At 49.1% G+C, this 24,827-nt stretch overlaps 2 protein-coding genes across 2 annotated transcripts in view; both read right to left on the reverse strand.

Annotated features, from left to right (window-relative positions):
- Positions 1-24,827, reverse strand: part of LOC120944301 (protein mono-ADP-ribosyltransferase PARP14-like) — a 575,277-nt gene that overhangs the window by 480,657 nt on the left and 69,793 nt on the right. The window lies entirely within an intron of this gene.
- The window catches only part of LOC120944303 (protein mono-ADP-ribosyltransferase PARP14-like), a 49,995-nt gene that overhangs the window by 19,378 nt on the left and 5,790 nt on the right, over positions 1-24,827 (reverse strand). The window contains 10 exon segments of the mRNA XM_040358336.1: positions 1,063-1,125; positions 2,137-2,286; positions 3,688-3,769; positions 5,804-6,025; positions 7,645-7,881; positions 10,006-11,232; positions 11,234-12,267; positions 13,507-13,743; positions 16,778-16,963; positions 17,290-17,323. Of these exon segments, the coding sequence (XP_040214270.1) occupies positions 1,063-1,125; positions 2,137-2,286; positions 3,688-3,769; positions 5,804-6,025; positions 7,645-7,881; positions 10,006-11,232; positions 11,234-12,267; positions 13,507-13,743; positions 16,778-16,963; positions 17,290-17,323 (3,472 nt within the window).

Here is a 24,827-nt window from a genome sequence, read left to right on the forward strand (position 1 = left end):
CCCAATGTAGGCGGAATGTGGCCTCACCCATCTGGTCCCAATGTAGGCGGAATGTGGCCTCAGCCATCTGGTCCCAATGTAGGCGGAATGTGTCCTCACCCATCTGGTCCCAATGTAGGCGGAATGTGGCCTCACCCATCTGGTCCCAATGGAGGCGGAATGTGGCCTCACCCATCTGGTCCCAATGGAGGCGGAATGTGGCCTCACCCATCTAGTCCCAATGGAGGCGGAATGTGGCCTCACCCATCTGGTCCCAATGTAGGCGGAATGTGGCCTCACCCATCTGGTCCCAATGTAGGCAGAATGTGGCCTCACCAATCTGGTCCCAATGTAGGCGGCATGGCTTTTACTGGCACATGGGGAGCGTCTATCAGCTGTAATAACCCCAATACATGAAGACCATTTCCCTCTATATCTTCCCTACATCTGCCACATTCTGTTGATGCCGAGGGGGAGATTTACTAAAACTGGAGAGTGCAAAATCTGGTGCAGCTCTGCTTAGAAACCAGTCAGCTTTCAGGTTTTACTCGCTCGGTTTACTCGGCAAGAACCAGCAAGAAAACTGCTGGCAGAGCTTCCTTGCCGAGTAAACCGAGCGTGTGAACAAGGCTTTCAAGTCTCTCGACAAGAAAACTGCCCAGAATCTGGACGCGAAAAATAGAGAACACGGCAGTTTTCCTGCAGAGAAACCCTAGAGTGTGTATACTTACCTGTCGCCGTGGAAACCTGCGCATGTTTGAAATGACTTTGACGCATGCGCGGTAGCTTCCTAGGCATAGGTAGGGTGCAGCAAGATGGCGGTGATGGCATCGAATGTGACGAGCGCATGCTCATCGGGCGGCAAGAGAGTCTTGCCAAGAAGCGTGTCGGAATCCTACGGGGTAGATGGCCGCGCTATATCAAGATGCCACTCAACTCAACTCAGTGTGAACCCAGACAAAGGGGCCTTAGAAGCTGATTGGCTACCATGCACAGCTGCACCCCCCCCCCCCCCCCTGTCTATTTTTGTATATGTGCAAAAGCAAAAAATGAAAACAATGGTGGTCCAGAGTAGAGCCTTACCCAGAGCTGCAGCAGATGATACAACAGACGGTCCGGCCGCATCCAGAATCGCTTTAGAAACTCCTACAAATAGAAATATAAAACACAATGAGGCTGAATTCACAGAGCTTCAACACAAGGTTACGTGTCCTTATTTATCCAAGTGACCGTCATTTTCAAATCTTATTGGACTCAATTGAAAATTGTTTTTTGGTGTGTTAGCTTCATGAATTGGGCATAATGTCAACTCCACAGAGAGATGAGCCCTCCAAAATTCCTATTCCTTCATCTTCAAGTCTTTCCATCTATAACTCCTACAAAGCCCTTCACAATCTGATGTCTCTATACATCCCCTTGCCAGTTTCCAGATACAACCACACATAAGCCCCCCCCCCCCGCCTCCTTCTTCAGTCATGTCCTCACTTTTCTCTGGGATCCCCTCCACACCCGATCACCTCCTTTCACTTACCTGAGAAGAGATGACACCAAAAAGTGGCTCCACCACAACCTTATGAGGCAATGTGTCTTAAGTGGGGATTGCTTTGCCAAGGCTGCCGGAGACTGAGAGGACCGGAGCTCCATAGATTTTCCCCCAATGCAAGAAGTCCCCTTTGAGTGGTATCTGCCACCCCTCCATCCCCATGAATTATGTAGTGGCTAGCCTCAGTTATGTGCCTGTGGACAGTCCAGGGGCCTCACAACAGGCTGCCAGCCCCGATGAGTCCATGGACTCTACAGAGAACTCAGCCCCTAGCCCAGATGCAGGGGATGCTGCCGACACTGTTGACCCCCCCGCCACCTGAGGCTTTGGAGTTTCCAGTAGAAAATTAGGACTCTGAGGGTGACCCCACAGAGGACAGTGGGGTGGAGGACCCACTTTACAATGTACAGGACTTAAAAAGGATCTGCTATTGACAGTTTGGTGCCAGATACCACAACATTCCTTCAGAGGTCTATTGGTGTCCATACCTCAAGGGGTCAGGGCTGTTTTGACGGCAAAAGGGGGACCTACTGAATATTCGGTGGATAGTCATAAACTTATAGCTGATCAGTGTATCATCTGATATTTGGATTTTGGGGGTCAGAATGAATTACCTGTGCACAGAGTGAAGTCTTTGTTGGAAGAATTTACAATGACATCGGTCTTCTCTTTGGTGATATCGCCGGTCTTTACTTGATAAGTGACAGATCCGATCTTCATTTCATGAACCCCGAGTGACGGGTCAGTCACCGTCCCAAAGAACGCTGCAAGACAGAAAGGACAGGGGTGATAATAAGCAGAATAGACGATAAAAAAAGTAAGTTTCCACTTTCCACCACTGATGATCACTGCGGAAATCTCCAGAATCAGAGACACACCGTGATCATGGATCATCCTGTATAATATTTTCACCCTCCTCTCTTCCATCCACCCCCATTGTTCCCACCTCTGTCATCACCCTCCTCTTCTTTCTTCCAACCCCACTCTCCTTCTCTTTGTCACTGTCCTCCGTTTCCATCCATTCAGCCTTCATCCCCACTTTCCTCTCCTCTGTCATCACCTCTTCCACCCATACCCAATTTCCTTTCTTCTATTGTCATTAGGGATGTGATGAACACCCCCCGGTTCGGTTCGCAGCAGAACATGCGAACAGGCAAAAAATGTGTTCGAACATGCGAACACCGTTAAAGTCTATGGGACACGAACATGAAAAATCAAAAGTGCTAATTTTAAAGGCTAATATGCAAGTTATTGTCATAAAAAGGGTCTGGAAACCCGGGTCCTGCCCCAGGGGAGTGTTTGGGGACCCGGTCCTGCCCCAGGGGACATGTACCAATGCAAAAAAAGTTTTTAAAACAGGAGCAGTGAATTTAATAATGCTTAAAGTGAAACAATAAAAGTGAAATATTCCTTTAAATTTCGTACCTAGGGGGGGTGTCTATAGTATGCCTGTAAAGTAGCGCTTGTTTCCCATGTTTAGAACTGTCCCTGCAAAAAATGAAATTTCTAAAGGAAAAAGAGTCATTTAAAACTACTCATGGCTATTCATGAATTGTCGGGTCCCCGGCAATACAGATAAAAGTCATTGAAAACAACAGCTTTTTGTCATACAGTATACAGTGGATCCTCGAATTGCGAGTAACGTGGTTAAAGAGCGTTTCGCAATATGAGCAATTATTTTTTTAAATCCTGACTAGGTTTGGGAGTGTTGTTTTGCAAAATTAGCAGGATTCAAGCCCCTGCGGTGTGCAGTACCGCATTTGGGTTTTGGAAAGGGGCGGGGGCGCCGGTGACACTCTGAGCCGTTCAGAAATACTCGGAAACAATTGGAAATACTCTGTTCCCAAGTGTTTCCGAGTGCAGCCGAACGCTCTCCAAGTATTCCCCCCACCTCTGGCCACATGCGGTATTGCATGCCATAGAAGTCAATCTGGAACAAATTATCTTAGTTTCCATTGACTTCTATGGGGAAACTCTCTTTGATATGCGAGTGCTTTGGATTACAAGCATTCTCCTGGAACTAATTATACTCGTAATCCGAGGTTCCACTGTATATCAAATTAGAATCTGATATGAAACTTCCTTTGTATGTTATAAAATATGTAGAATTGTTTTGGGAAATAAACTCCCTATAGCAGACATAGATTCATATTACATAAACATACTTGATCCCGTCCCAGCTGATTGTCGGTTGGTGGCCCCGCTAGCGGCAGCATCCGTACAGTTTTCTAGTTGACTTGTGAATGCCTAAAAATACATAACACAGGAAAATGTCCATTATACAGCAAGAAAAACACAGAGGCCCAGATTCAAGTAGAATCGCGCAATATTTGCGTGGGCAAAGAGCAAATTTTTTTCTCTGCGCCCACGCAAATATTGCGCTTTGCCCGCGATTCACGGAGCAGTTGCTCCGTAAATTGCGCGGGCAATATGCTAAGCAGCCGGGCGCAAGGCTGCCTAATGTAAATGATCCCGCCGGGGGCGGGAATCATTTAAATTAGGCGCGCTCCCGCGCCGAGCGAACAGCGCATGCTCCGTCGGGAATGCTCCGTCGGGAAACTTTCCCGACGTGCATTGCGGCAAATGACGTCGCAAGGACGTCATTTGCTTGTAAGTGAACGTGAATGGCGTCCAGCGCCATTCACGGTTTACTTACGTAAACGACGTGAAATTTAAACGTCGCGAGCGGGAGGCGCAGCTATACTTTAGCATTGGCTGCGCCTGCTATTAGCAGGAGCAACCTTATGCTAAAGGCGCCGTACGGAAACTCCGTACCTTGCGTACGCAGGGCCCGCGCAACTCTTGTGAATCGGTGGTAGTATGCAATTTGCATACTACACGCCGATCACAAAGGCCGCGCCCCCTAGCGGCCAACGCAAGAATGCAGCCTGGGATGTGAAGGCATAAGGAGGCTTATGTTTGTCACATCCTAGGCTGCATTCGGTGTAACGAGGTTCCTGAATCAGGAGCACTCGTTACACCGGAGCAAGTAAGCACTTGCGCCGCGCAACTATGGTTGCGCGGGCGCAAGTGCTTCTTGAATCTGGGCCAGAGTATATGAGATACATCTAATGTTACTTTGGAAGTGTGGTTGTGGGTGGGGCCCCCCTTTTAAACGGTGCACACAGTGCCCTTACTCTCTTTTTTTCCCCTTGGTGTACGCACTCACTAAGGCCCGAGGCGGCACCGCGCTCATGTGAACTCAAAGTTAAGGCAGCACCTCATCTTAGAAGTGAGCCGTACACCCAGAGTAACTGTTTCACCGCTTGAGGCTCTGCACTGCGAATCACTTTGTCCCTTGATACCTACACCTGCATGGAACGTAACAGTTTGAAGGAGACACCACAGAGCCACAAGGTCCAGTTCCCCTGTTAGGGGGTCCACACAACTTGGGAAATTTTATCAAGGGGTCACGGCACTAGGAAGGTTGAGAACCACGGCTCTTGACCGGGCAAAATTCCGACGGAAAAATAGAGAACCTGCTCTCCATCTCTAAAGTCCGTCGGAAATTCCGACCATGTGTACACGGCATTAGAGTATTACTACAAACATGAGGGTCCGGATTCACGCAGATCGGCGCATCTTTAGAGCGGCGTAGCGCATCTCATATGCGCTACGCCGACGTAACATAGAGAGGCAAGACCAGTATTCACAAAGCACTTGCTCCCTTTGTTGCGCCGGCGTAACGTAAATTGGCCGGCGTAAGCTCGCCAAATTCAAAGTAGGAAGGTAGTGGGCGTGATCTATTAAAATGAACCGTGACCCCATGCAAATGATGGTCCGAACGAACGGTGCATGCGCCGTACCGTGGACGCATCCCAGTGCGCATGCTCAGAATCACGTCTAAAATACTCCATAAGATACGTCGAATCACTGCCTACGACGTGAGGTAAGCTACGCCCAGCCCTATTCACGTAGTCCTACGTAAACAACGTAAAATTCGACAGCTGTTCCGTCATCCATACCTTTTGCATGGCTTGCGCCTCCTATATGATGGAATAACTTTACGCCGGACGTACGCCTTACGTAAATGGCGTAGATTACAGCGACGGGCGCAAGTCCGTTCGTGAATCGGCGTATCTCGGTCATTTGCATTTTCGACGCGTAAATCAATGGAAGCGCCCCTTGCGGCCAGCGTAAATATGCGCCCAGGCTCCGACGGCGTATCTAGCTTTAAGAATCAGGCGCATAGATACAACAGCGCATCCGTGCACTTACGCGGCGTATATAAAGATACGTCGGCGTAAGTGCTTTAAGAATCCGGGCCATAATCTCCATTACCTTGATGGTGTCCATGTCACTGGGGTGAAGGACCAAATGAACTTCTTGAAGATTCTGTACTTTGTTTTTGCAGCTAAACTGGAAAATCTCATCGAACATCACAAACGCCACCAAATCCTTCGGAAATCCGAGAATGCCGGTTCCAATCGCTGGGAAAGATATTGACGTCCACTGGTTCTGCTCTGCCAGTGCCAAACAGTCTTTAATGATTTTGCGTAGAATCTGAAACAGAGAGTCCGAGATTGAAGTGTAAAAAAAGCGCCATCTTGGGTGCACTCCATGCAAATAGGGTCCTGGTTGGCATTCAAACTGAAGACCCCAGCGCTGCAAGACATCTCAACCCAAAATGGCCGAAATGTATGTCTATGTGGCCCCATGGGAAGTATTTAAAAATGTACTTCTTAAAGAACAAAGAGGAACTCCAGACATTTTTTCTGGCTATAGTAAGAAAGGGCTAGACCAGTAGTGTCCAAACTGTAGCCCAGGGGCCAAATGTGGCCCTTTGCTTGCCTTTATCTATCTCTTGGGGCACTATTGCTTACCCAAAACAAGGCACTATTCCTCAGACTGACACTATCAATAGGGCACATTCCTCCCATTGACACCAATGATGGGTCACTATTCCTTCCCCAGATACCAACAACTGGCACTATTCCTCCCACAGACGCTAATGATGGGGCACAATTTCTCCTGCTGACACCAATGATTGGCACTAGTCATCCCACTCATATGAATGATGAAGCATTGTTTACTCCCATGGACGCCAAAGCATTTTCTACTCCCACTGGCCACAATGCGGCCCTTAGAAAGTCTGAAGGGCAGTAAACCGGCCCTTTCTTTAGAAAGTTTTGAGACTCCTGGGCTAGACCCTCTGGAGTGTGGCTTGACTTCTTCTTATACCCCTTGCCGTACAGGGGGGGGGGGGGAATGCAGAAGGGCACAGTACAGGGGGGAATGCAGAAGGGCACAGTACAGAGGGGAATGCAGAAGGGCTCAGTACAGGAGGAATGCAGAAGGGCACAGTACAGGGGGGGAATACAGAAGGGCACAGTACAGGGGGGAATGCAGAAGGGCACAGTACAGGGGGAATGCAGAAGGGCACAGTACAGGGGGGATACAGAAGGGCACAGTACAGGGGGAATGCAGAAGGGCACAGTACAGGGGGGATACAGAAGGGCACAGTACAGGGGGGGATGCAGAAGGGCACAGTACAGGGGGGAATGCAGAAGGGCACAGCACAGGGAGGAACGCAGAAGGGCACAGTACAGGGGGGATACAGAAGGGCACAGTACAGGGGGGAATGCAGAAGGGCACAGTACAGGGGGAATGCAGAAGGGCACAGTACTGGGGGGGGGGATGCAGAAGGGCACACAGTACAGGGGGAATGCAGAAGGGCACAGTACAGGGGGGGATGCAGAAGGGTACAGTACAGGGGGAATGCAGAAGGGCACAGTACAGGGGGGGCACAGTACAGGGGGGATACAGAAGGGCACAGTACAGGGGGATGCAGAAGGGCACAGTACAGGGGGGATGCAGAAGGGCACAGCACAGGGGGGGAATGCAGAAGGGCACAGTACAGGGGGGAATGCAGAAGGGCACAGTACAAGGGGGCTCCGGAAGGCACAACACTGGGTTCTGGAGGGCACAGTATAGATCTTGGACGCTTCCCGGGACACGACCATATCGGGACAGTGTAGTAAAAAGCGTGACTGTCCCAGAAAATCTGGGACAGTTGGCAAGTATGATGTAATGCAAGATTATTATGGGGCCCCCATGTACCTGGGGCCCTTGGGCAGTGTTCAGGAGTGCCCTTGCATTAAGGTGGTCCTGCCTGAAGGTACCTTTTTCGATGTTCCTTGTCCGTTGTCCCATTGAGGGGTCACAACATGAAGAACCTCTTGACAGTTGAGATTGCAGCCGTCGGTGCTGAACACGGATCCTGGCGCCCCCTGAGTACCGAGACTTTCATCGTTCAGGAGTTGCTGCATATTAGAGCCGGCCCGACTCAGCAAGGCTTTGGATACGGCACCAGCATTCAGGTTCAGATCGTCTCCTACACTGTTCACAATGACATCCGTCTGCCATGGAAAAAGAAGATAAACATTACCAAGTTATTATTTGTTTAAAATATAAATTCCTAAGAGTCAAGTGGTTTGAATTTGAAAAAGATCCAGTAAAAAATCTTTGTAATTCTAATTTGCTCCATATCTGGAAAGAAAGAGAATCACAAATATGAAAAACTAGAAATACTTATGGCTATGGGATCATTATCATCCTTCTATGGTTATATTTCCTTATTAGGGTATGAATGTACACATGTATGATATACCAGATCAGGCCTTCTCAACCTTGGATGAATGCTTGAAAAAAGTGTGAGGTCCCAGGGAATTCCAGCTAATAATTTCTATATCTACATCTTTACTGTAAGAGTCTAGGGCTTACTATGCATGCACCAACGGCGCGTTGCCGCAAGAGGAAATCCGTGCCAACTGAGCATGCAGCAAAGACGCCTCAGTGCGCCAACCAGAACCTGTGCAGACCTGATGGAAGCAGGCAGGAAAATGCCCAGGAGGCACACAGAAAGTGACCTCAACCCGATTGATAAAAGACGGGGAAAATTCCCAGGAGGTGCACAGGAAGTTTCCTCAACCAGATGGAAAAAAGGCAGGAAAATACCCAGGAGGCGCACAGGAAGTGACCTCAACCTGATGGAAAAAAGGCAGGAAAATACCCAGGAGGCGCACAGGAAGTGACCACAACCTGATGGAAAAAAGGCGGGAAAATTCCCAGGAGGCTCACAGGAAGTGACCTCAAACTTCCCTATATAAGCTCAGCCCAGACACTGCCACATTTCTGGATTATCTTCAGTTCCCCCTTGTTCCTGTGCTAGTGTGTGATCCGTCTGAACTTGTTGTGACCTGGAAACGTATTTGACTAGTCTTGATTGCTGCTTGCCATTTGACCTCGGATTTGTTCCTTGACCAGTCTACTTCTTTGTCCCTTTTGTACTCAGCTACCAGATTGGAACTGACCCTGGCTTGGATCTCGACCATTCTTCTTCTGATTAACCCTTCTGTACTTCGTTGCCAGAGTGGACTTGACCTCGGCTCGGATCTCAGACTAATGCCGCGTACACACGATCGGAATTTCCGACAACAAATGTTTGATGTGAGCTTTTGATCGGATATTCCGACCGTGTGCAGGCTCCATCGGACATTTGCTGTCGAAATTTCCAACAACAAATGTTTGAGAGCTGGTTCTCAATTTTTCCCGACAACAAAAGTTCTTGTCGGAAATTCCGATCATGTGTATCAAATTCCGACACACAAAAATCCTACGCATGCTCGGAATCATTGAACTTAATTTTCATCGGCTCGTTGTAGTGTTGTACGTCACCGCGTTCTTGGCGATCGGAATTTCCGAGCAACATTTGTGCGACTGTGTGTATGCAAGACAAGTTTGAGCCAACATCCGTTGGAGAAAAATCCACGGTTTTGTTGTCGGAAATTCCGATTGTGTGTACGCTGCAAAAAGCTTGCAAGGTGCTCCGCACCCCTGGCACCCGTGCCATTCGGTGTCCACCAAGTCTCTGTCTCAATCTCCAGAGGCTTCAAGGACCCGAGGTGCAAGGGAGGCCTCCCAACTAGTTCGGTCTCACCTCAGGTTCGTGGCCCTCGTGACACTTACATTGGTAGCCATTAGAAAGAAGCCTCCCCCTCCCCTTTCAGATAGCTAAAAAGATCATTGGTGTCAGTGTTTACTTATTGGAAAGGCAGAAACTGCTCACCGGTCAAAGAGCCCTTAGTAGCTTTCAGAAGAACCCTAGGGATCCACTGAATCCTGGTTGAGAAATGCTAATATACGGCATGTAGCAGCAGCAGTTTACTTTTCCCTAAAGTAGTGATATGGTAACATTTCTGTCCGGTTTCCTCTGCTGTCTGGGTCCAGCCGTAGAGATCCTCTTGATGTCCAGTTTGGAGAAAATCTCCAAAAGAAGACACAGACAGATTTGGAAAGAGTGAGAACCACTCTTATGTTTTATTGCTATCTGTGTCTCTGTTTCTCAGATTCTCCCCAACTACGTACTATCAAACTTGGACGAAAGACTCAAAGAGGTTCTAACCCTTCCTACCTCGATTTAAATCATAAAAGTCTTTGGTGGAGTGGCACTTTAGCAGGAAAATGCTAGATAATCTACATACCGAGCAGTCCTCAATGTTCTTCAGACGCAGCTTGATCTTCAGTCCTTCCTTGGTCCTCACTGTGTTGTCATTACCTCTATTCACTGGCACTGGTGGGCTCTGTGCCACTCTTGTGACCGGCTGGGGTGCCATTGCTTTAGAAGGCACATCGCTCATTTGGTTACCAAATTTGGCCTTTGTAACCTCAGAGAAAATGTTGACAGTTTCATCATTCATGTCCACAAGATGGATTCTCTGTAAAGTGCTCTGTTGTTCCGCCATCTCAGCATAGTCCCGTATGGCTTCAACTATGTTTTCAATGCATAATTTTAGGGGAAAACCAAAAATACCAGAACTGACAGCTGGAATTGCTATTGAGCTGTGACTCTTCTCGGAGGCCAGCTGTAAACTGGTGGTAATCGCCCTCCGTAGAAGCCGTTCACATGTGGAGGGTGAAGTTGCCCCCCATCGGGGACCCACTGTATGTATTATTTGTTTGCACTGCAATTTCCCTGCGTCAGTAATTACTGAATCTCCAGTGGACAATCGACCATCTTTCCTGATAATCCGATCGCAGTCATCTTGGACTTTACGTCCTGCTGCATCCAGAATAGCTTTTGCCAAACCCCCTCCATGTTTCAGATCTTCATTGGCTGCATTAATAATGACATCTACATTGTGACGGCACAGGTCATCTTTATATACAGAGAGGGTCATTCCATTCGAAAGAGTTATTTGGAATCTGGGTTTACTAAATAAATTATCTTCTACACCAGCCTCCTCTAAGCGTATCACACAATGGTAATTTGTCCATGCGATTGTAGCATGCCCTTCTTCATTGATCTTACAAAACTTTTTTGCTCCCGGTTTCTCAATACGCAGAATATCACTGTGAAGTGAGTGCAGAATGTCCTTAATGACATTTACTTCTTCTTGAACCTTCACCCGTGGTCCCGACAGGGAGATGCTGTCACGATTCTTTGTTACATTTACATTTTTCTTTATCTTTTCCAACATCTCCCTCCTTTCCTTCCAGATGAACGTCATCTTTGCTGAAGGTTGAACTGGAATTTTGGTCTCTATAGTAGAGTTCTTCTCCAGAAAGTCGCTGACTTGTTGGTAACACGTTATAACATTTGAAGTCAGGCCGGAGATGACCACGTTGTCCTCCGTTCCAGAAGATTCTTGTATCAGGACTGTGATTTTTTCTTCATTAAATAACTGAAGTAGATGTGACTGGAGACTTTCGCCACTCAGGAGATTTCAGAAGACTTTTGTCTTCCACTAAAAGCTGTCTGTGATCCAGATTTTCTTTGATTTGGTTTTCTGCTGCTGTCAAGTCTTCTTTTGAATGAGCCATCAGTTTAACAACGCCATCTTCAATTTCCAGCATTGCGTTGATGTTGTGACGTACAAAGAGCAGAGAAGAAATCTCCTCATTATCGGTGGATACCAGGAACTGGACGAGGTGCGGATTTATCTGGATGGGTTTACTTTTCATTTGTTGTTTGATGTCGAGTATTTCACATTTGGCGGTGAGCACTTCATCTCTCAGTCCTGATAGATAGATAGTCTTTCTTGGCACATCATAGTCCATCTTCAGCTCTGGAACCTGGTCCAGGATCTTCTTCTTCAGACCGCTGTTACACATAATCTGATAGAGGGCTGGAGACATAGATAAGGTCTCAGTCTTGGTTTGTTTCTTTCTTTCCACCTGTTTGGTGGTTTCCTCTATCAGTTGTCTGAATGTTGGGTCGATCTTTGTAACATTCTTAGACAATCCAGCCAAGAAAACTTTCTCTAAACCAAAATCCGGTCTGATGACTACGCCATCATAGGTAGAGCTGCTGACATGTTCTCTAATAGTTTCCCAGACCGACTCATCCATTTTATACTCTATTACTGTGAACTTTGATATGAAAAGTGAGAATTCACTATAAACCTCTTCCTTCCATTTTGGTACAATCTTTGTCACAGACCTGAGATTGGTGGACAATGTGGGAGGGAAGACGAGTTGAAGGACAGGATTCTGGCAGTCTAGATCTGGCCATTTGATCTCACAGTGTTTATCCTTCATCTTCACATCTATGTCGTTCTTTAGTCCTTCATTATTACAGATATGTTCCAATATGTATGGACTGATATTAAATTCTATAGGCTTCGGTATTTCTATGCAAGGTCTGTCCTTTCCATACAGTGCTATACCCAAAATTGGGTAGTAAGGGTACACAGATATATTTTTCTTGGAAAACACGTGATCCTTCTTCAAAACTCTTTTGACATCTGGAAGAGAAGGAAACAAGTAGATGGTTCACAGTGATGCTTCACTTAATACTCACATTTACTTTTTTCAAGTTGTTGACCAACAATCATTAATTTCACCCATTTAATAAAGTCCTGTTTTTGTTCTCTATTCCCCATTATTCTCAATATCATAAATGACTGGTTTTGTACCAACAATCCTCAAAACTGCCGCCATCACCAGGTGCCAAAAAACCCCAACATGGCTTTGGATAATTTAAACAATTTTCACCCCATGTCTAACTTACTCTTCCTTACCCAGATCCTTAAGCGGCTCTGATATCTCAGTTACATAATCACCTGACTTTAAATAACCTATTTGAATCCCACCAGTCTGGTTTTTGGCAACTGCACAGCACAGAACCCGTCTTGGTCAAAGTCACTAATGACCTTCTGTTAGCTTCTGGTTCTGGCTCACTAACTATTCTTATTCTACTGGATCTTAGTGCTGCTTTTGATATGGTAATCCACAATTATTTTACTCTCTTGCCTTGAAACCATATTTGGAGTTTTAGAATTGGCTCTGAAATGGACTAAGTCATATCTTACTGATTGCTGTCACTTTTTTTCTCTTGGGGAATTCCAGTCTGAAGTCGGTCCAGCCAAGTTCGGTGTCCCCCAGGGCTTAATCTGGGGACACTTACTTTTTAGCATCTACATGTTTCCACTTGGCCAACTGCTTAGATCACATGGGCTCAATTATCATGATATAAAAACACGGATGGCCCAAAATGTACTTCAATTAACTGGTGATAAGACTGAAGTCATGCTTATTGGAACCCCCAATCAGTTTTGTAAGCCCAGTCCCGATATCCTATCTATAGATGGCACTATACTGGAGCTTCAGTCTACATTGAAAAATCTAGGGGTGATATTTGATGCTTGTTTAACCTTTGATCTACATGTACAAAATGTTGCCAGAACATCTTTTTTCCATTTGAGAAACATTGCTGGGCTGCGTCCTATGCTATCATACACTGGAGCTGAAAAGCTGATCCATACATTCGTCTTCTCCCGACTTGACTACTGCAATGTTTTACTCACTGGTGTACCTAAATCCACTATTAATCGAATATGTCCAAAATTCTGCAGCCAGAATCCTGACTAGATCAGGTGCAAGTGATCATATTACCCCTTTCCTGGGGTCCTTGCACTTACTACCCGTCAGGTTTCACATATATACTGTATTAAGATCCCTCTATAGCCACTCTGTGAACTCACCTGCCGTGTCCTGAAATGTGATCAGTGCGGCTCTTTCCTCAGGTACCATCACAATATCTTCTACTCTTCCTCCTCCCTGTTTTGGGTTCTCAAAGAAAGCTGCCAGATACATCTCAGATGTTTTCTCCGGGACATTCTCCACCCGGACACTTCGGGATTCTTCCAGGGGCTTTGCTGTCAGCTTGTTGTAAGCTACTCTGAGGTTGCTGGAGAAAGTTTTAATGAATCTCGGAATATCTGGAAGAAAAAAAACAGGAACATTTTCCCAATTTTAATACCATAAGTACATAATTACATAGTTACATAGTTAGTCAGGTTGAAAAAAGACACAAGTCTATCCAGTTCAACCATAAAAAAAATAAAAATAATAATAATATCATACAATCCCATATACCCAATTTTATACCCACAGTTGATCCAGAGGAAGGTAAAAAAACCCAGAAGAGCACAATCCAATTTGCTACATCAGGGGAAAAGCCTCCTTCCTGATCCCCCGAGAGGCAATCGGATTTTCCCTGGGTCAACTTTACCTATAAATGTAAGTACGACTGTGTGAAAACTTTACTGACTAAGCAATTCACAGCCTGCCTGCATGGCTTGTGAGTGAACTTGGTGAACATGGAGCCAGTGTGTTCCCTGATCCCAGCATGTAGGCAGGTGCAGTCTGTTTTCTCCACTGTAGGTGGTGCTTGACCGGAGCGGTGCTGCAGCCGGAAGGGAAGTCCGAAGAATCCTGGTTTCTCTATGGTTTCCTGGTCCCCTTAAGCAGTGTTTTGGTTAGCTACGCTGCAATCAGGTGACCTCTGGTGGCCATCTTGGGTCAGCAGAGTCTTTAAAAGTCCTTGCCCCCAGGTTTTGGTGTGCATTTGCAAAGTGGCTAAAGTAAGGAAAGAGCACCCATCTTTTAGGGAAAGTAATTAACAGCAGGTAGAGGTTCCGAACGAGTAGGGACAGGCTAGAGACATGCCACCCTTCATCGGAAGCCTCCCCATTGTGACCAGACTGGCCAGGCCACATTCCACCCTCTGAGACAAACATTGTTGGTCCATCTTTACCCGCTACATCTCCACACTGCACGGAACTGTAATATCATGGATGGAAGTTTCCAAGGTCTGGGGTCCCACCCTGGCTCAAATGCAGGATGGCCAGGAGAGGGTAATTGCTTACACCAGTCACAGCCTGTGACCCATTGAAAAGAAATCCCCATAACTTCAGCTCCTTTAAACTCGAGTTGCTCGCCCGGTCTGAACTATCACTGAAAAAATAATGCAATTCCTCACGGGGGCCGACATAGAAGTCTTCACTGACTACAAACCCCCTTGCCCAACTGGACATGGCAAAGTTGGGAGCACTGGAAAACAGGTGGGACACATGCCTGGCGCAGTTCAAGCTTAAGATTCACTACTGGCCAGAAAAGCTCAATAACCATGCAGATGCTCTGTCCAGATTTAGGGTGGAGCGCTCTAGGGAGGATGTGGGCTCTACGGTTTGTTGTTTCAATAAAAAGTCCAAGACCTGATGTAGGTGCAGTGCTTCCTGTCCCTTCAATACATGCCTACTTCCCAGGAGTGCCAGAAGTTGTCCCCCATTGCTCGGGCAATTCTAAGGTAGCAGAATCAGCTTGAGATGTGGGACAAAGTGCTATACTGCCAAGCGCACATGCCTACCAAACAGCGGGACATCCTCCAACTTGTGGTCCCCCACATTTCTTAAAGTTCAGACAGTATGGCCAAATGCCGTGGACCTCCTGTTAGAATCCCCAAAACATCTTCTGCAGTGGACCCCCAGTTCTTGGGTGCAGGAACATTGGGAGCAGCTGCAAAGTGCAAAGCAGCTAGTGTCGAACAAACACTGGGAAATGACACCCGACCCTGTGCTGGAGGAGCTACTACTGCAACCGGGGGGACCGGGTTCTGGTAAAAAATACCAAAAGCGCCATGAAACAAATTAGAGCCCAAGTGGGAGTACACCGTATCAAGTGGAGGGGCAGCCTTTCCCACCTACCCCAGTGTACGATTTGGTCTCCAAGGGGCCCAACCCCCTGAAAAGGCAACTTCATCATAACATGTTGAGACTATGCGTGCTAAGCAGTGACTTCTCCAAAAAGTCTACAGATGACCAGTAGGTATTAGACTCTGTAGACTTTCCACCAAAGCAGGAGGCCCCCCTGCTGAATGGTTCCTGCCTCTGCTCATCCTCAAGCCTTTGGCTCCCATTGAGTCCTTTCAGCTCTGGTGCCTAAAATGTGGGAAACCTGGCAACTCCATTCAATACAACAGACTGTGCTGATGAATCTGAAGACATAGACTTGGGCCCAGGTGAAAGAGCGGGGAACGTATGCGACCCCTTGCCACCTGCAGCCCCCGAATCACAACCTGAAGATGAGTCAATACCAAGTGACTCTGCTGAAAGCCACCACCCTTTGCGGACCAACCGCAGGCAACTTCCTGTGAGATTTCTGTTGTTTGAACTTGTTTTTGTTGTTCTGTCTTAACCATGCTCCTGTTGCACTGTTGTTGTTGTTTTTACTGTGTTGCGATGCCGAGGACAGCATCGGTCAACCTTAAGGGGGGAGGAGTGTAGGCAGGTACAGTCCAAAGTAAGTGGTGCTCGACCGGAGTGGTACTGGAGCTGAAGAGGAAAATCCGGAGAAACCTGGTTTCTCTACAGTTTCCTGGTCCCCTGGCAAAGCGTTCCGGTTGGCTTCACAGATGACCTCTGGTGGCCATCTTGGGTCAGCAGAACCCACCCCCAGATTTTGATGTACATTTGCAAAGTGGCTAGAATAGGGAAAGAGCACCTGTCTGTTATAGAAAGTGATTAGTGGCAGGGAGAGGTTCCGGACAAGTAGGGACAGGCTAGGGACATACCAACCTTCATCGGAAGCCTCCCCACTATGACAGGCCAGACTGCATTCCACCCTCTGAGACAAACGCCGTTGGTCCATCTCTACCCATTGCATTGCCGTACTGCACAGAACTGTGAGTGACTCCCTGTGTGGCATTCCCCCCCTGCTGGGCTGTTTGCAAGTTGAGCATTCTCTTCAATACAAGTTTGGACTTTGTGTCATTACTGCAGCCACACCATGGTGCACCTACCCACAAGCACCGCTCTCTAGCTGTTCCCCATTTACTGGGCATATGACAAACATTTTTTTATAAGGGTCATTAGCTGGTAGTACATGATGAAGCTTGTAGGCCTTAATTAGAAACTACGAGCCTCACACGGCTCGGTATGTAAATCCATTACAAATCACAAAGATTGGACTCACCGATATCACATGTGAAGGTGACAACAGCAGAATGGATCTCCGGAATGATCTCCACATAGAAGTCCGTGTCCGGGACCTTCTCACTGATATTCTCCACCAGGAGGTTTAACATCTCAGGAGCATCGCTGTCCTTGACGTTCTCGATGAGAACCAGAGAGGACGGGGAGACTTCATCATCTGGTGCGGCTGTAACACATCAAAACATATTCCTGAGGAAAGTCTTTAGAGTGATTATTTTATTCTACATCACGATGAACAAAATGACTTAAAGAACGTTCTGAAAGCTATCGGCAGAGATTGTGGTTCTTTGTTAAGTTTCTGAGCTCAATCACCAGGACAGGATGAGTGTTGGTGACCTCAGAGAAGAGCCATTGTTCCTTCTAATTGTGGAAGACCAACTGAAAAGAAGGCCCTCCTAAAGTCCAATAAACTGGCCCTTTGTTTGAAAAGTTTGGAGACCCCTGACCTATAGGACCAATATTCCTCTGAACGTCCAACAAATGATTTCTTACCTTTGTCCTCCTCGGCGCGGGAGGCCTGAGAACCCTGAAAATAGAAGATAAATCGCTATGAGTCATTTCTGGAATTTCTGTTCATTATAACAATTCTTATTTCCACATCAACAGAATTGAGTCTGTTACTTAAAGAGGACCTTCCATGGAAAATGGAAGATCCGCTTCTCAAATATACCCGGAAATAGGTAAAAGCACACAACATAAGATACTTTGGCTGGTTCAGGGAAACAAGAACCGAGTCTAAATGGGACTGGTACTGTCACAAAACCCATCCAGACACCTCCAAAAAGAAAAGTTTCCTTGGCCCCGGTCTCTGATGGCTCCTGGAGACGCAGGTGACTTCACGGTGCCTCCAGACATAGCGGGAAGCTCAAAGTCTTGTGAGAATGGAATCCAGCCTACCGCAAGAGCCCATTCTTGCTGGATGTGGAGCTCCCACCTCTAGCAGATAGCATGGTGACATCACACATCCCACCAGGAAACATCAGAGGGTGGGGCCAAGGCAATAAGGAGCAGCTTTTATTATACAGGAATAATTCAGCAGCCGAACCTGAAACCACCTCTAGCCCCTGGCATCAATCCACCCGGACCACACCTTGTCAAACTTCGCCGGGCACTGTCTACTCTCATACGTGATCCTGTACAGCGGGAGCACTTTATTGATAGACAGGGTCCAAGAGTCCACCGTAGGCGGATCTGCCGCCTTCCACTTGAGGAGGATTTCCCTCCTGGCATAGAAGAGGGAGAAATTAAGAAACAGCTTGGAGTACCTGTCCCCCTGCACCTCCTCCAAATGGCTCAGGAGGAGAACTAGGGGCTCCACCGGGATCTGCAGCCCAGACACCGCGCTCAGGACCTCGGCCACCCGGCTCCAGTAGGGCTGGATCCTGGGGCAGGACCACACCATGTGCCAAAACGAGCCCTCCTGGATCCCACAGCGTGGGCAGAGGGGGTCCCGCTGGGGGAAGATACGAGCCAACCTTTGAGGGGTGTAGTAGGCCCTGTGTAGAAATTTGATCTGGATGAACCTGTCTCTAGCTGCTATAAGTGACGGGATGAACACGGAGACACATTCCTCCCACTTTTCGTCATCCAGGTCAGGTATATCAGCCTTCCATTTTTCAAGTGTGCGGGTCGACCCAGTGTCATACGCTACCGTCAGATAAAGATAAAGGGTAGATAGCGGGCGCCCCATAGTATGTGAAGTCAAGAGTCGCTCGACCGAGTCCGATTGGAGTGTGAGTCTGTCCGGGAATTGGGCTCCGTATGCGTGTCTAAGCTGCCAGTACCGGAATGTCCACTGCGGCGGAATCGAGTACCGGTTTCTTAGCTCCTGAAAAGTCATGAGAGTGCCGTCGGAAACAATATGTTTAAGAGTTGTTATCCCCTTACTAGCCCACACCGAGGGGTCGGGAAGAGAGTGGAAGTGGGGCAGGAGGGGATTACCCCAGAGAGGCATATGAGGGGAGACATGGGAGGGTTTTGCGTATATTCCCCTAGCGTCCTTCCAGGCTCTGATGGTGGTTTGCATGGGAACCGTGACCGAAGGGGCCGCCCGGCAACCCCGGAATGCTAGGTTGCTCAGAGCGGCGTACGAGCCCAGAACAGCAGCCTCCAGCGTGACCGCCGGGTTCTGCTTGGGCTGGGCAAACTACCACCTGACCGTAACCAAAACTGCCGCCCAGTAATACAGCTGAAAGTTTGGGAGCGACAGGCCACCTCCCGAGAGGGGTAGGTACAATGTTTTCTTAGCTATCCTAGGGGTCTTACCCGCCCAAACAAAAGCCCCCAGCTGACTCTCCAGCTTCTTGAAAAATTCCCTCGAAAGGTGGATTGGGGTATTCCGAAAAAAGTACAAAAATTTGGGCAGGAGTACCATCTTCAGGAGGTTAAACCTACCCACCGGTGTCAAAGGGAGCGAGCGCCACGCCGCAAGTTTAGTGGTGACCTGTCTCATCAGAGGTTGAAGGTTTCGCGCTACGAAATCGTCCAACACCGCAGTGACCCTGACTCCCAGATATTTAATTTCCCCTACCCATTTAAGCTGCGATCGAGAGTTAGAGCTAGTAGGGGAGGGATGGAGTGAGAAGAGTTCAGATTTGTCCCAATTGATGCGGACTCCAGAGAAGCCCGCAAAACGGTCAAACTGGGTCAGTGCCTTGTCAAGGGAACTGGACAAGTCGGCTAAGTACAGTAGGGCGTCATCAGCGTAGAGGGAGATTTTTTCGTGTAGAGGACCAACCCGTACCCCCCGAATCTCTCTGTCCGCCCTGATAAGAGCCGCAAGGGGCTCTATGGCGAGCGCGAACAGACCCGGGGAGAGGGGACAGCCCTGCCTCGTACCGCGCTGCAATGGGAATGGATCTGAGAGACACGCATTTGTAGAGACCCTGGCCCGGGGGGAGTCATAGAGAAGCCTGACCCAGGAAATATACTGGGGACCAAATCCAAATTTGGCAAGGACCGCCCACAGGTACCTCCACTCAACGGAGTCAAAAGCCTTCTCGGCGTCGAGGGAGGCCACCAGGGTTTGGCCCGCGTCGTCTGCCCTAGCAATATGGGTAAAGAGCCTCCTGAGATTAATGTCAGTACCCCTACCTGGCATGAAGCCCGTTTGATCGGGGTGCACCAAGGCCGTGATGACCGTGTTCAACCTGATAGCCAGGACTTTAGCAAGCAGTTTAGCATCGACGTTTAGTAATGAGATGGGCCTGTAGGAGGGGCAGAGAGAGGGGTCCTTGCCTGGCTTCGGAATAACCACAATCACCGCTTCGCCCATGGAGGTGGGAAGAGAGTGCAGGTGGTCCTCAGCCACCAGCACCTCCCGGAGCCTAGCAGCCAACACGTCAGGGTACTGTTTGTAAAGTTCTACGGGGAGACCGTCGGGTCCGGGGGTCTTGCCCGGCGACAAACTGTATGTTTACAAATGGTTTTCCAAAGCTATTTATGTTGGGGGACAGGAAGCAAAGTAGCAAACCTTCCATTTAGGGCCGGAGTCTCCAAACTTTCTATACAAAGGGCCAGTTTACTGTCCTTCAGTTTTAAGGGGGGCCGGACTGTGGCCAGCAGAAACATAATTTTTTTCTGGAATCAGTGGTGGTAAACAGTGCCCAATCTTTGGTATTAGAGTGAGGAATTATGCCCCATTGTTGGTGTCAGTGGGCAGAATAGTGTCTAATCTCAGTGGGATGTTCAGTAACTTAAGCAGGGCCACTGATAGGCCAGTACAACCGGCCCTGTTGTACCGGGCCCGGCCAGCAGGGGGGCCCGGCAACCGGAACAGAGACCTAATTCATGTAAAATAAAAAATAAAAATCCTCCAGCCACCTCGACCAAACAGCGTCTGTATGAGTACACCAAACCAACTGAACGTCTCCCTCCACCCCCGGGCAGGGGGAGGGACTATTTTTTATATTTTTCGGGTGCGGAAGAATGTCCCACTCCTCATGCTGGCTCAAGTCCCGGCCAGCGCGTCATCTACATTGCCTTCCCTGGCGCGGAGTGAGTCCTCCCCCTCTGCTCTGTGCTTCACTCGGCCGGAGACAAAGCAGAAACGAGCGGCGGCAGAAGAAAAAAAAAGAAGCCGCTGGAGCCGACATCTGAATGGAATAGTTTGTGGGACACTCGCACTCCAGTCCAGACAGCAGCAGAATCAGGGAGGAAGTGACTCCTGGGGCCCGGCTAACACAGAACACAGGTGTGTGCTTGCTTAGAGGGGTGGATTCTAGATCTACTACTACTGCAGCAGCATCTTTACATTATGGCATTGGCAGCATGGGTGGCACTGTCTGCAGCACATTATGGCATTGGCGGCATGGGTGGCACTGTCTGCAGCACATTATGGCATTGGCGGCATGGGTGGCACTGTCTGCAGCACATTATGGCATTGATGGCACTGTCTGCAGCACATTATGGCATTGGCGGCATGGGTGGCACTGTCTGCAGCACATTGTGGCATTGATGGCATGGGTGGCACTGTCTGCAGCACATTATGGCATTGGCGGCATGGGTGGCACTGTCTGCAGCACATTGTGGCATTGATGGCATGGGTGGCACTGTCTGCAGCACATTATGGCATTGGCGGCATGGGTGGCACTGTCTGTAGCACATTATGGCATTGATGGCATGGGTGGCACTGTCTGCAGCACATTATGGCATTGGCGGCATGGGTGGCACTGTCTGCAGCACATTATGGCATTGGCGGCATGGGTGGCACTGTCTGCAGCACATTATGGCATTGGCGGCATGGGTGGCACTGTCTGCAGCACATTATGGCATTGACGGCATGGGTGGCACTGTCTGCAGCACATTATGGCATTGATGGCACTGTCTGCAGCACATTATGGCATTGGCGGCATGGGTGGCACTGTCTGCAGCACATTGTGGCATTGATGGCATGGGTGGCACTGTCTGCAGCACATTATGGCATTGGCGGCATGGGTGGCACTGTCTGTAGCACATTATGGCATTGATGGCATGGGTGGCACTGTCTGCAGCACATTATGGCATTGGCGGCATGGGTGGCACTGTCTGCAGCACATTATGGCATTGGCGGCATGGGTGGCACTGTCTGCAGAACATTATGGCATTGGTGGCATGGGTGGCACTGTCTGCAGCACATTATGGCATTGTCGGCATGGGTGACACTGTCTGCAGCACATTATGGCACTGGCGGCATGGGTGGCATTGTCTGCAGCACATTATGGCACTGGCGGCATGGGTGGCACTGTCTGCAGCACATTATGGCATTGGTGGCATGGGTGGCACTGTCTGCAGGTAACACATGTGTTATGGGCCATAACGCATTTGCTGCCTACAGAGACATTGCCACCCATGCCACCAATGCCATAATGTGCTGCAGACAGTGCCACCCAAGACACTAATGCTATAACGCATGGGTGGCACTATCTACAGCACAATATAGCATTGGTGTCATGGGTGGCACTGTCAGCAGGAAGCAAATGCGTTATGGCATTAGCATCATGGGTGGCACTGTCTGCAGCACATTACGGAATTGGTGGCATGGGTGGCACTGTCTGCAGGTAGCACATGCGTTATGGCCCATAATGCATGTGCTGCCTGCAAAGACCATGCCACCCATGCCGCCAATGCGGTAATGTGCTGCAGACAGTGCCACCCATGCCGCCAATGCCATAATGTGCTGCAGACAATGCCACCCATGCTGCCAATGACGGCATGGGTGACACTGTCTGCAGCTTAATATTGTCATTGGCGGGCAGCATGGCATGGGTGACACTGTCTGCAGCACAATATGGCAACTGGGGAGGGGCCAAGGGCGGATCCAGGGGTGGGGCTGAAGGAGGGACCAGGGGCAGGACCAGGTAGACTGTACGGGGGCCCCATGATTTCTATCAGCGGTCCTGACCCCAAGGGCCGGATAAAGGCAAGCCAATGCGGTAATGTGCTGCAGACAGTGCAACCCATACCAACAATGCCATAATGTGCTGCAGACAATGCCACCCATGCTGCCAATGGCATGCCATTGGCGGCATGGGTGACACTGTCTGCAGCATAATATGGCATTGGCGGGCAGCATGGCATGGGTGGCACTGTCTGCAGCACAATATGGCAACTGGGGAGGGGCCAAGGGCGGAGCCAGGGGTGGGGCTGAAGGAGGGACCAGGGGTGGAGCTGAAGGGGGCCCCGTCAGGTAGGCTGTACGGGGGCCCCACGATTTCTATCAGCAGCCCTGACCCCAAGGGCCGGATAAAGGCAAGCAGCGATACTGCAGCTGGAGAGGAAGTCGAGAAAAACGTGATTTCTCTATGGTTTCCTGGTCCCCTGAGGCAGAATTGCGATTGGCTATGTTGCATCCAGGTGACCCTGGCAGCCATCTTGGTTCAGCAGAGCCTATTTTGGTGCCTGCCCTCAGGCTCTGGTGCGTGTTTTGCGAGTGGATAGTGCAGGGAAAGAGCACCCCTCTGTCAGGGAACGTCAGTAGCGGTAGGGAAAGGTACCGGAGAAGTAGGGACAGGCTAGGGACACACCATTCTGCATCAAAATCCTCCCCATTAGGTTCAGATTGGCCAGGCCGTATTTCACCCTTGGAGACTGACGGTCTCGGGGCATCAGAATGTCAAATTACAAACCCCCCAATTTGGAGAGCGCCGCTTAGGGAACCACTCACAATAATATTCAATGCAGAGATGAGATGCTGACAGCGTCTGTTTCAGAGGAGGGAATGCTCCTGTCCCAAGCGGGGAGACTTTCTTTCAGAATTGGGAGCCCCTAGCCTGTCCTCGCTGGAACCTTCCCTGCCACTAATCACTTTCTCTCACAATCAGGGTCTCTCTCCCTATATTAGCCACTTTGCAAACGCACACCAAAACCTGGGGGCAGCAGTGACGTATAAAGACTCTGCTGACCCAAGATGGCTGCCATGGTTCACATGGACGCAGCATAGCCAATTGGTATTCCTTTCCCAGACCCAGGAGACCATAGAGAAACAATGTTTCCCTTGACTTCCTCTCCAGGTTGAGTGCCAACTACAGTCCAATAAATACAAATGTTGTTATTTGCAACCAGACTCAGTGGCCCGGATTCACAAAGCACTTACGCCGACGGATAACAAGTTGCGGCGACGTAAGTGCAAATGTGCGCCGTCGTATCTGTGCGCCAGACCCACAAACTAACATTCGCCTAAAAACAGGCTTCACCCCACCGACGTAACTTGCCTACGCCGGCGTAGGGTGGGCGCACATTTAGGCTGGACGCATGGTGATCAGCCATTCAAATATGCAAATGAAGGAAATATGGCGATTCACAAAAGTGCGTGTGCCCGGCGCAGGCTACGCGAGATGCGCATAAGTTGTACGTCCGGCGTAAAGTTATGCCCCATAAAGGAGGCGCAACCCGGCAACAGACATGTACAGGTCTGCACCAGGGAACACAAGCCAACGTATTTTATGTTGGACGTGTCTGGCTGGGCGTACGTTATGTTCACGCCGTACGCAGTGATCCGGCGTAGCTTAGGCAGTTTTTCCGACGTGGTTGTGAGCAGGCGCATGGAGGGGTGCTGTCGTCACGGAGCATGCGCAGTTCGTAATACGTACCTGTCTGGCGCTCGGCCCATCATTTGCATGGGGTCACGCCTCATCTGCATGGGGTCACGCCCACTTCCACCTACGCCGATGTACGCCTTCAAAACCCAAGCCACGCTGGCGGACCATTGGGAGCACTGGCTTGCTGAATGCAGTGCTTGCCTCTCTGCGCTGCGTTGGCGTAGCGTACATTGTTTGCCCTACGGCGGCGTAATGTGCGCCCTGCTCTCTGTGAATCTGGGCCAATGTGTTTAGTGCTGTTGCACCATGTTGCGCCCACCCACATACCAACCCTAAAAATGATCTTCTTTTATTTTCTCCCTTTAGCTCTGTCAAATATCTCATTGGAAGTGTCTTGTTATATCTGCCTTCTTTGCCCCAAATGAAGTGTGAATTATACATTGGCCCAGATTCAAGTAGATTTGCGCTTTATTTGCGCAGGCACAGGGCAAGGATTTTGTCCTGCGCCCACGC

The sequence above is a fragment of the Rana temporaria genome, chromosome 6 (assembly GCF_905171775.1).
Source record: "Rana temporaria chromosome 6, aRanTem1.1, whole genome shotgun sequence".
Taxonomy (NCBI): domain Eukaryota; kingdom Metazoa; phylum Chordata; class Amphibia; order Anura; family Ranidae; genus Rana; species Rana temporaria.